At 40.4% G+C, this 12804-nt stretch overlaps 1 protein-coding gene across 1 annotated transcript in view; it reads left to right on the top strand.

The window, feature by feature from the left end:
• The window catches only part of CDK14 (cyclin dependent kinase 14), a gene marked incomplete at its 3' end in the record, with an annotated part of 228221 nt that overhangs the window by 146847 nt on the left and 68570 nt on the right, over positions 1 to 12804 (top strand). The window contains exon 7 of the mRNA XM_026074401.1: positions 9643 to 9705. Within this exon, the coding sequence (XP_025930186.1) occupies positions 9643 to 9705 (63 nt within the window). The remainder of the gene's footprint in view (positions 1 to 9642; positions 9706 to 12804) is intronic.

Raw genomic sequence — 12804 nt, 5'->3', positions numbered from 1 at the left:
TTGTAGCACAACACACCACCATAGTAAAGATTCCCGTGCTACTTCAGCTTGTGTTGGTATATCTGGGGTGTCAAAGGGCTGCCCTGTGCAGCCTTAGCATGGGTACTCACAGCGCTGTGGCTGCACGTGGCTTGCGGGCCTCTCCGGCTGGGGGTATTCTGGTTACGTGCTTCTGGACTGAGTTCAGTCACAAGCAGCTTAGGGGCATCTGCCATGCTATAAAGGACATTTTTGTATCTTAGAAATGTTAAGCTTTTTTTTTTTTTTTAATATATGGAGATATGCTCAGTGCTATGGAAACCTTATGATTTTGCAAATTAAAGTTCACATGCACATACATGTGTGCACATGAATTACAAGTTGCTCAGCTTGTAAAAATTGTCATAACCCTTTTGACTTTAGGAAATACAGGCCCTTCACAGCTTACACAAGCTGATGTTCTACTGCTAGATTTTAAGTGTGCCATACAGAAATTAGTGGTCTATGAGGTGCGATTCTTTTATTAAAATAATCTTACCAAATTAATTGTTTACTGTCTCTTTAGTATGATTTACTAAGAAAAGAAGGCTGATACAGTTATTAAGGTGGCCAGGGAATAAAGAAGAGGATAAATTGACAACTGAACCCTTTAGAAAACAATAATTCTTTCCACAGTGGTGGGTTTTATCGGTCTAAATTACAAACTAGATTGTTCTCTTTGCAATTAAAGGAGACTTTATGTCAATAACTAAAGATATATTGTGTAAGACCAACCAAAATTCAGACAACTATGTATTCAGTTTTCTCTCTGGAATTTCCAGGTAGGTTTTTGTATATATTACGTACTTCTCCCCCCCGCCCCACACCTCCTTTTCTACATAGTATTGTTCATGTGTTTTGAAGTAAATTTGTCTTTGTTGACAGTGTGTGAGAATTCCAAGTCACTAGAAACATCTGTTAGTAAAATTGTTTTCATTAAAGGTGTCTTGCGTATTTTTTTTTTCTTGAATCCCTAATATCTATCTTTCCCCTGCTGCTCAGCCCAGCTGCTGCTGTTGCCTTCTGCTCTTTTTCTGAAAGTTGCTTAGGTATCGCTCAGAAATCACTTGTAGGAATTTTTTTTGTTAGCATGGCTAACACCTTCCTTTTGCAAATAACTTTGAATTATAGAAAGCCATAGAAACGCTTACAAATGAAAGCCGATGACACTTTTGAAAGCACCAAAACCATCAAATGTTGTTTAAACTGTTTTACAGTAATCTGCAGAACCCCTAGGTTAAAGGCTAGATTCCAGTTAAATAGAATTAACTATTCTTTGTTCTCCTATCACTTCAAATGTTACTACTGCCTGTGCTTTTATTGGTAAATTGTATTATCAGTTTAAGAACTTGTTAGTGACAAAAGGGAAAGTATTTTAGTCAGTAGAACTGCTAGGGCATAAATAATGCGTGCTCTCTTTTTAACAGGAAGGAATGGCTTGCAACCGTCTTGCTGCCTCTGTGAAACAATACAATCTGTCTGCTGCATGCTGTCATTGCCAGAAGCCAAATAGTACAGTTTTTGTTTTAATGGAAGGGTTCTTTCACATTGCTGGTTTGACATGATGGCAATGTGGTTGGAAGTGCTTCCTGCTCCATTCACAAGCCCCAGGCTCTCCATGCATTTCAGCTTCAAAAATGACAGCTGAAACCAATTAGGCAGAATTATGGGACAGCTAAGTCACATGTAGATTTATCATGACTGAGGAAGAGGAGGGAGAGAGACTCTATTGCTTGGGAAGTAGAAATGACTAATTTAATTAGAAGAGAATGACAGTCACATGATTATTATGGAAAGGGGCTGGGGAGGTAGAGCTGGTTTCATGTCGTTGGCTGTGCCTTTAAAAGGAGACTTCCTGCCCTTTGTGCGGACGTGTTCATGTTTGTGGTAGAGTCTCTGATTCCTGTGCAGGATAGTTGAGCAAAAATATTTGAATTTAAAGTGAAGCACAAAGCGTGTCTGAGGACATATGTAGCTTGTGGTTTACTCATCTATTCATAATTAGAATTCTTTCTTCAAGGGGAGAAGGGAGGAGTCTTCATCTTCAGTATCTGTCTTTTTTTCCTCTTTAATTTACATTCTCTCTCTCTGTCTCTCTCTCGTAGAATGCAGTTTATATAAACTTTGTTCAGCTGGATAAATATCAGCCTGCTTTCTTTTCCCTTCAGCAGATGCTTATACACAGTATGCTCACAAATATATACATGTGTGTGTCTACAAACATAAGCCAGAGTCTTACTGAACAGAATTTTCCTTGGTATTTCTTGGTACTTGGGACTTCTGCTCTGCCACACATTGCAAGCCAAACCCTGTTTCTTCCCTTTATGTCTTCAGGTTGTTCACGTGAAGTAACCGAAACTTTTTGCGGTATTGTCATGGTAGTTGATGGGGAGGGGGGACTGAGTGACAAACATAACAGAGAGAGTCTACGGAAGTGTGGGTTTTCTGTTTGTTTTTTAGCACTGTGTTCTTTTCCTGTTCCTTGAGCCAAGCTTGCTTTTTGCTCAATCCTTCTATAATTTTGTTGTTTTTTATTTAGATTCTGATCTCATGATTTGAGATACTTGCCTCCATCATAGGGAGAAAACTGCTTGACAATCATTGAAGTTTGAGTGGATCAAATGGGAATTGCCTGATGTGCTTCTGTGTATAGTTTGGAAAGAAGAGAAGGGTGGAACTAGCATATCTGAGCATGAGTTTTCCCTTCCCTGTCCTAGGAGATACTCTGCAGTGTCTGTTCTAACCAGGACTCCTGCCATCCATCCCAAGAAGGGTCAAGACACTTGCAGGCATTTCCTAATGGAGGTCTACTTACTTGGGATGCGCACTGAGGAAAGGTTTTGTGTTTTAATTTACTGAGAGAAGGTAGCAAAAAGGCATGACAGAGCCTTCCCAAGGATGTGTAGCTATGTACCAGAACCTTGAATTCACATCACAGCCCTGGAGCAATGATCTTCTGGCATGATTTAGTAAAATACAAGTATTTGAAGAAATAAGGTGCCAATGTCTGCCTCAGGTTGCCTTTATTTATTTTTAATTTCAGACAAAATTGCCAAGATATCTTAAATCTGTAGCTAGAGGGCCCTTATTGCAAATATTCGTGCCACACAGGGTGGCACTATTTTTTCTCCCGTTAACAAATTCGTTGTTTGTACTTAAGATCTATGTCTTTGAAGACTTCATGTCTCCTTTGACTTGGCTGCGATCTTTCACAGCTTCTAATGCTGTAGATTGCATCCACTGAGCAACTGAACTTGCTTCTGAGGGAGGCAGCAGTGGGAGAAGAGATCAAGTTGTTCTTACAAAAGCATAACAGATTTTGTCCAAAATATTCTTGTGTTAGTGAGATGGTAAAGTCAAGTTTTTAAAATTAAGAGATGCTGCGATTAAGATTGTTTAGGCAATCTTAATTTGCCATTCTTGTGGAAGAGCCTCCTGTGCAAATCTGCAGATGACTGTGTAGTGAAGGCATGTGGTGTTTGTTGAACTTTTCTTATTTGTTGTGAATGTAGAAACTAGGGTGCCTTTCTTTGGATTCAAAGTATGGTTTCATGATAAGGCAGGTAATACTGCTTTAGAGAACTAGATTCTATCCCTGCCACAGAGTTTGTGTACAGAAATCACCAGCATCACAATTTAAATACTACTATTCATTCCTTATTTTTGCTATTCAGCATGAGTTTATCAGTCTCCCTTGTGAAAGCGTTATACACTCACAGGTGTAACTGAAGTCAGTGAAAACACAGAGGAGGCAAAATAATACCAAATACTCTGAAAAGTCAAAACCAAAATGCTTTAAATTGAGATCCCCAAATCAGTGGGATTAGACTTTTTTCTTTGCTTCGCTTCGCTATCTGATAAAGGGTCACATTTCCTCTTAATTGCTATGAAATTTATTTATGTTTGTGAAGCATGTTAATACTGTGAATAAGCAGTGCAGGAAAGCCGGTGAGATTAATAATTCTGCCTTCAAAGTAGTAAATAAGATGGAGACTGCAAGCTGTGTGTGTGKGGGGGGGGAAAGTAGCACAGCTGTTCTGTAATCATGTACTTCCTATTCTGTTCAGTATGTATGTCTCATCTTGTGAGGGAAAAAAAGTATATGATCGCAGTACACATTAAAAAAGTTATCATAGTGCACGTTTGGGGGTGAATAAATTAAAGGTTAGATGAACATTCTTAGTTCTGGAGTTTCCTTGCTTTGGAGTTCTTCACAGTGGAAGCTTAACAGTGTAGCTATACCCTGGGTAAATTGGTGGGGTTTTCAGAGCAAGAATAAATGTGATTTTGAACGTATGCTAAAATACAGTATTTGGTCAGCACTGAATTATTTGTGGTGATTTTTCTGGGTTGGGGATTAACAGTGTGTTACACAGTTGTTACAAAGCTAGATCTAAGCAGAATCAGTCAAGCTGGATCCACCTGGGATCGGCATGTGTGTGACAGATATTTGCAATTACTTGGGAGTCTCTGCACTGTGTTTCCAGTTTCCCTGTGAGGTGTCCTCACCCTCTGAGCTAGTGGCAAGTTGACTGTAAGAGGTTTGTTGGTTGGCTTGTTTCTTGTCTGTTACTACCTTGCTTCAGCATAGTTTTATGTTATTAGCAATACATAATTGTATCTTGAGTTTTCCCTATGGGATATATTTCATTAGGTCTAAGGTGCTAACTACAGCAAAGAGCCCAGTGTCAGAGTATGTAATGCTGTATCTGGAGCCACTGTTCCACTTGGGAAAGTACATTGCCTTCTCATAGAAATAGCTGTCTCTGCAGTGCTGTCAGCTTTCCTGGCTATACTTGTATTTAATTCAGTGTGCTTTGAGCCCCTGCCTTGGGAACAGAACAGCAGCTGTGACTATGCCTTTGCTTTCACTCCACCTCCTTTTTTTAAAGTGAGGAACAATATACTACTATAATTTTGTAAGTTGCTTTCCCAGTTGATACCATAGTGATTAGCTGCTTTTATGAGAAGGACTCTTACAGTTTTATGATGGAAAGCTCTTGAAAGATTTGAGCAGAAAAGATGTTGTGTTTCTGTTTCCTATCTGAATGAAGAGTTAGTAGTGGTTTTGGTGTATCTGATGTGTGTGTGTGAGGGAAAAAGGAGATATGAAAAGACGGCTGCACTATTAACTTTGCTAGGTTTCCAGGATTCCTAATGACAGTAGAAATTGCTGCTCACAGGAAATTTTATGTAGATGCAGCCAATCAATTTTTGAATCAGTTTTTGCCCTCAGGAATCCCAGACCCTGGAGGCAAGAGAGGAAGTCTGGAGAAAAGAAGACTTTCCCTTGGTCAAGGAGGATCGGGTTAGAGATCATTTAGGCAAACTTGACACTCACAGATCCATGGGCCCCAATGGGATGCACCCACGAGTGCTGAAGGAGCTGGTGGATGTTATTGCTAGCCAACACCCCATCATCTTTGAAAGGTCATGGAGAACAGGAGAGGTGCCTGAGGACTGGAAGAAAGCCAATGTCACCCCAGTCTTCAAAAAGGGCAAGAAGGAGGACCCAGGGAACTACAGGCCAGTCAGCCTCACCTCCATCCCTGGAAAGGTGATGGAGCAGCTCATCCTGGAGGCCATCTCCAAGCATGTGGAGGACAAGAAGGTGATCAGGAGTAGTCAGCATGGCTTCACCAAGGGGAAATCATGCCTAACCAATCTGATAGCCTTCTACGATGGAATGACTGGCTGGGTAGATGAGGGGAGAGCAGTGGATGTTGTCTCCCTTGACTTCAGCAAGGCTTTTGACACTGTCTCCCATAACATCCTCATAGGCAAGCTCAGGAAGTGTGGGCTGGATGAGTGGACAGTGAGGTGGATTGAGAACTGGCTGAATGGCAGAGCTCAGAGAGTTGTGATCAGCGGCGCAGAGTCTAGTTGGAGGCCTGTAGCTAGCGGTGTCCCCCAGGGGTCAGTCCTGGGTCCAGTCTTGTTCAACTTCTTCATCCATGACCTGGATGAAGGGACAGAGTGCACCCTCAGCAAGTTTGCCGATGATACAAAACTGGGAGGAGTGGCCGATACACCGGAGGGCTGTGCTGCCATTCAGAGAGACCTGGACAGGCTGGAGAGGTGGGCGGAGAGGAACCTCATGAAGTTCAACAAAGGCAAGTGCAGGGTCCTGCACCTGGGGAGGAATAACCCCATGCAGCAGTACAGGTTGGGGGTTGACCTGCTGGAAAGCAGCTCTGCCAAGAAGGACCTGGGAGTGCTGGTGGACACCAAGTTAAGCATGAGGCAGCAGTGTGCCCTTGTGGCCAAGAAGGCCAATGGTATCCTGGGGTGCATCAGGAAGAGTGTTGCCAGCAGGTCGAGGGAGGTGATCCTCCCCCTCTACTCAGCCCTGGTGAGGCCCCATCTGGAGTACTGCGTCCAGTTCTGGGCTCCCCAGTACAAGAGGGATGTGGCACTACTGGAGCAAGTCCAGCGAAGGGCTACAAAGGTGATTAGGGGACTGGAACGTCTCTCTTATGAGGAAAGGCTGAGAGAGCTGGGACTCTTCAGCCTGGAGAAGAGAAGGCTGAGAGGAGATCTTATCAATGTGTACAAGTATCTGAAGGGAGGGTGTCGAGAGGATGGGACCAGACTCTTTTCAGTGGTGCCCAGCGACAGGACATGAGGCAACGGGCACAAACTGAAACACTGGCASTTCCATCTGAACATGAGGAAAAACTTYTTCACTGTGAGGGTGACAGAGCACTGGAASAGGTTGCCCAGAGAGGTTGTGGAGTCTCCTTCTCTGGAGATATTCAGAACGCGCCTGGATGCAATCCTGTGCAATGTGCTCTAGGTGACCCTGCTTRAGGAGGGGTGTTGGACTAGATGATCTCCAGAGGTCCCTTCCAACCTCGATCATTCTGTGATTATGTGAAGGAAAGAAGTACTGACACAGAGGTTTATACTCGGCTACCAGATCTTCTGGGCCTTGCGTTAAGAAGAAGTAGTTGAATGTAGTTGAAGTAGTGAATGACACGTAACACAAAATGATCATAGTTGATATTCATACCCCAAAAAAATGCATCCAAATAGAAACTGAGATATAAATAGGAGAAAATGGGATTGTCCTCACACTTGGCTACAAATGGAAATAGAAAGCCGACTAGTGATGTGACTCTGAAGAGGATGCTCTTAGAATGCTTTTGGTTACTAAAACCATGTGGCTAGGGAGCAGCTGGGGTGCTGGGAGGTCACAGTCATGGGACCTTTCGAAGTCACATTGGGTGTGTCTTCCTCTAGTCTTTTTTTTGCTGGCTGACTTGTTTGCAAATTTTAGAAATCAGTAGAAATTGAAGGAGGCTGTAAGTTTGCACCTGTCAGGTTACTTGTTACCCGCAAAGACTGAACTGCAGGGAAATTATAATCCTCCTTCTTCAGCTAGCCTGCATAAGCGAGCGTGTTCAGTGCTGTGGGTGGATTGGCAGGCGTCTCTGCGTCTGTGAGATACGAATGATACAGAGCTGCCCTTTTCACCCTGCCTGTGTTTCCAAAGCAGTAGCTCATGCTTTTTTAAACTTCTCCCAAACACTGCAGATGCTACCTCTATTTAAAAATTTGTATTGAAGTTAAAGAAGAGAACGTGTTATTCCTCCAGGCTGTCATTTCTCTGCAATAAGAGAGCACATATTGAAACAGGGTGGAAGCTCCCCAGATGCCTTATTTGATGCCAGCTATGAAGACAGACATCACCTGTAGTGATGATGTTTCAGGTGATATTCTGCCAGAGGCGTTAGACTTTTGTGCTTGGGTTAGTACTCAAGAGCTGTTAATTTTTCAAAACAAATGACAGGGTTAACAGATGACTGTGATCGATAATGTTTCCTTGGTGTTGATACTGTAAAACTGAAACAGAGTTGGGTAATGTGGTGATGAATACCGAAAGATGCCTGGCCCGTTCTTGGTATGGCTCACTGATATAGTCCCAAACAACTGACTAGGAGAATGGAAGAGAAATAACAACTGAAATGGCTAATAGATTTTTTAAAACTGAAAACAGACCTTTAATCTAAATATGGATTTATGCAAAATGCACTTAAAATAATTCAGTGACAGTAAATATTCACTGGTAGATGAGGTATATTTTATATTTTTTCATTTTCTTTGTAAGTGCGTTCAGTGATGCATTAACAATAAATTGATATATTACTGTAGCTTGTGTTTAGGAAGAAACTGTGTTGTTGTACTTTAGTGCAGTGTGTCTGAGTGTGCCCCCTGCCCTTGTGATATTAACAAACTTCATTTTGGGACCCAAGCAATTTCCCGTAGTCAAGACACTTGCTCTTTTGAAGCCATGTAAGAATTTCTGGAAAAAAGTGTGCTGGTGCACAGCCTAATCAACTAGTGCATCTTATATCATTGCAATGTTAATTCCGCATGCACGGTGTATTTTCATCATTAGCTTCAAAAGAATAGAGGATAGCTGATATAGACCATTTGTGGTTAGCCCTAATTTTAATCTTAGTGGATGTAAAGTTTGATATGTATCCATATGATAATTCTGCAACAGATTTGCTGAAGGATGGTTCCTGGACTTGAAAACATTGCACAGGTAAACTCTTCTGGTATTTCAGAGGAAGCTTTTGTCCAAACCTCTCACCTTGAATACTGCCTATAATTAGTTGGTCTGTTCTGTATGTGAGGCATGTATTGCCAAGTGGCTTTTCAAGGAATGCTGGCTGATTTTTACCAGATGTTTTCTGAAACCAGATGTGGAGGACAGAATCAGTCATAGTTTTTGATGGTTATTGCAGTGAATAATTTTGCTTAGTTTATTCTGAATGTAATTGCAGAAGCTGAGTTGTGCAGTCAGATCAGAGAAGCAAAATGTGACTTCAGTGGAAGTGTGTTCCTGCTTGGTAGGAAACTGAAGAAGTGAGAGAGAAAAATTCTGAGAAAATAGTGCTTCCATAGTAAAATAAATAAATAAATAAAATACTTATTAAAATATTTATTATGATATTAAGATTAATCTATACATTGCAAGTCTACTCATTTTATGAAGAGATTTTATGGTATAGTTTCAGAGAATATATTCAACTGTGAAGTGAAAACTGATTTAAATTTTTGAGTCTTCAATGAGGCCATTTTCTAAAGTATCTGTAATTAATAGCAGTACACATGCATAATACATGCTTGTTTCTGAGCTGAAAACTATTATTCAGTACTCTGATATACAGTGTCTTTGAGATTTATTTTCTAAACCATTAAGCCATCATAATCTAGACTCACCATAAAAATTATAATTAGAAGCCAATGTCTTAATGTGAATAATATGGGTAGTATTTGAGGTTCTTCTTTATTTTCCTTCTATTTCTCCCAGGCATTACCTGTATGGTATTGATGGTGATACAGTTCTTAAAGTTACAAAATGTTACTGAAATTCAAATAATTTTACCCTGTGCAGGACATTAGAAACAAATGCAATTTATATTTGGTGAATATTCATATCAGTCAAATTACAGAGGTTGTTAAATAAAATGGAGCCTAAAGGCACATGTTTGTGTGTGTGTGTGGAAAAATCTCCTTATCTTCCATTAGTTCTGTCCACTCCTAAGTAGAAGGATATTTACTGTTGTAATCATACAGATATTAATACATTTTTTCCATCTGACTTTCTTTTAGCACACTGATTTATGTCAGTACATGGACAAACACCCTGGAGGGCTTCATCCAGAAAATGTGAAGGTAAGAGTCAATAAGAGGGCACATTCAGGACAAGTGCAGTAACAGTTAACTTGCACAGAAAGTCATGTGAATGATTTCATTGGAACTTGTCTGATTATTAGCTAAAAGAAAAATGATTGGCATATGAAGTAATTTTATTTAAAATAATTAAAGATACAAATATTTGAGCATTCCTACAAAAGAACTTGTGAAGTGTGTCAAATTGATTCTGAGCCAGAATAAATGAGTAAGTACTGTTTTAGTGTTGGTAACCCCTCCTCTCCCCTCAAACATTTAGTGTCCTAACACCCCCTAAGTGAACATATTTTAGGCTGTCAGCATGAGGTCTTCAGTGAGGTAAATCAGTGCAGGTTCACAGGCTTTGAGGGAAGTATAATGAGTTCTATTAGCTGAATGTACTGCTTTTTTATATGAGGCAGCATATAAAATCTTTCCTAATCTTTCTGCTCCCTTATTTTCATTAAGCATTTTCAAAAGAGATCTCATTTTTTACATTATTTTTTTAAGGTATATATTAAGAATCATTATGCAGTAAAGGGGGTTTATTATTAGCAGGATTTAATAGAAAAGTATTTGATTGTTAGAGACTTGATCCAGTTACTTTCTGGGAAGTCAGCCAAATTATTTTAGCATAAAATGGAAGCCAATCAGACATGCAGAATGTGTCTTGTGTGTATAGACCACCCAGATGATATTTTTTACACTTGTCTTGCACTTTGACACCATTCCCAGTGTTGTTCTGCTTTGGAAGTGTTTAAATCTCCACTTGTCATGATGAGAATTTTATTCCAGTATGTAGTTGCATGAAGACAGAAATTGAGAATTTCATGGAAAAAATAAGCTTTTGTTACCTGGAAAACTGAAAAGGCTTGTCTGATTTTAAAAAAAAAGAGGAAATAATTTAGTTTTATGTAATAGGTGATCATTTTACCCCGTTATCTAGACTTCGTCATGACATCAAAAAGAGAGTAGAGGTAGGTGTCAAAATGGGATGGGTGAATCGCCTCCTGGAATGGGGGTCTCCTCCCAGGGCCTGGAGGGCGCCTGCTTCATGGTGCCACTGCGAGTGCTCAGTCTGTGCGTGGCTGAAGGCAGCTGAGGTTCAGGCAGTGTTTGGTCCCTGAACCTTTTGAGCTTTCTTCACTGCTCAGTTTTATAAGTAGAGTTTCATAGGCTGAGTGAGTTTTTGAAATAATGGCTCCATGTTTCATTTCCCTCTGTGAAAACTTTTACTTTCACCTCTCTGAGGTTTGGGATAAGCTAAGCTTAGTTTTGAGAGCCCTTCATGCTACTTCACATACGTGAGAATACTCCAAGGCTGCAGTGCTGCGTCAGTTAAGATATAGTGTGCAATAGTCATTGCAGCTGTAACTCTTCCCCACTGAGAGGACATCATAATTCATATAACTGTACTTTTTCTTGTTCATATTGGGGCCCAGTGAGCTTGTCTTTGAGGAGGATAGTTATACATTGATAACTGGGCTTGCTAATGCATTACTCCCCTAAATCCTGAGTTAACTGGCTTCCACAACAGATTTACTGTAGAAACCACATGTAATTACAGAGGCAGAAGGAAAGCTTGGTAGGAAAGCTTTGCTATTAAGCTGGCTAGCTGCTTTACAGGCACTGTTGAATGTTGTGTGGTGGAATTGTAGAGGGAACTGCAACAGCAGCATTTTCCTTTCAAATTTTGCTGCGTGTATTCCTGTGGCTATCTTCATCATCTAGCAGCAGTGTTCAGCAACACTTAAGTTTCTGGGCACATTAGAAATGTTTCTTTGAGTAGCCAAGTGTGCTAGAGTATTGATGTAATGATAGTTCAAGCTTTTTTGAAGCTCAGATGGATTATTAATAAAAAGGGAACTGGAAAAGAAGGAAAACATTGGTTAGTTGAAGCAGACAAAGTTGCCCTTCTGCCGTGAGTGATTCCATTGGACAATTAAAATTATTTTTTTTCTTAAATAATAATAATGAAAGTGGATTATATATGTGTAATAGAACTTCTTGGCAGGCCAGCAGCAAGGGCTAGTCTTAATTTACAGTGATCTTTATTAAAACCTAACATGCTATTTTGAGCTCCCACCATTCTCAAACTGAAGCAGCCTGTCTGAGGTTGTCAGTGAAATACTTACCTGTTCTCAAGCTATGAGTGAAAAATATGTGCTTAGCCAAACAGAGCGTTTTCTTCAGTGGGGGGGTCAGGAAGTACAGAGAGAAGGGCATGGATAGCGTATACAGTAGTATATGCTAACAACTCCCAGACCTTCACCAGCATGAAAAAACAAAAGTTTGTGTTCCTCTTTTCTTGCAGAGGAGATGTATGGCTACTACATACTATCTTAATGTTTCGTTGTCCTGTACTAAATCTGTTGGCAAAAGTAATTGCGGTTCTGAGGCTTTGTCACCTGTTTTAGTTCTAGCTTCTGGACAGAGATGTCTTTCTGGAGCTCCAGCTGATTTTTAAGGGTTGAGCTGAGCCGTGTTAATTAGCCATGCTCTCTCCCTGCCAGCCCCTTATTGTCACATGTCCTTCAGGAATTTCAGTTTTAGTCAGAATTGTAGACTGTGTGCATTTAGAATCACTGGTTATGTGGCTACATCCCCAAATCCATTTTAAAAACTTCCAGTTGAGTGGTTATACTCCAGCAGGAATAAATCGGTCCTGGTTCTCTGGGGCTAACCTGTGGGATTAAGCCGTTGTGGCTCTCCCAGTGACAAAGGTCCCCTGCCTTTTAATTTTGTTCTGAGGAAACTACAGCCTAATGATGGATATTCCTTTCTGGCTTGTTGCCAATTATTATAAATACAAAAACACATAATCACACATTTCTCTTTCCAAAGCATATTGTACAAATAGCTCCTGTAAAAGAGTACTTTATAGGAATGCAGAAGCAAGGCCATTATTTACTTATGTTTGGTTTCCGTGGGACATCTTCAATCTAATTATATTTCCTTATTTACAAGCTGAAGACAATGCTGTTCTCTCCAGCTTACTTTTAGATGAAGAAGAATTGTAAATAAAATAAAATCCAAATTGCTTTGATGGACACACATACTGCTGTCCCCTTGGGTGTTGTGTTTGTCATTGCCTTTTTTGTG

The sequence above is a fragment of the Apteryx rowi genome, unplaced genomic scaffold, assembly GCF_003343035.1.
Source record: "Apteryx rowi isolate R43461 unplaced genomic scaffold, aptRow1 scaffold_388, whole genome shotgun sequence".
NCBI lineage: Eukaryota > Metazoa > Chordata > Aves > Apterygiformes > Apterygidae > Apteryx > Apteryx rowi.
The sequence above is the reverse complement of the archived record's forward strand: the minus strand, read 5'-3'. Positions and strand labels throughout refer to the sequence as shown.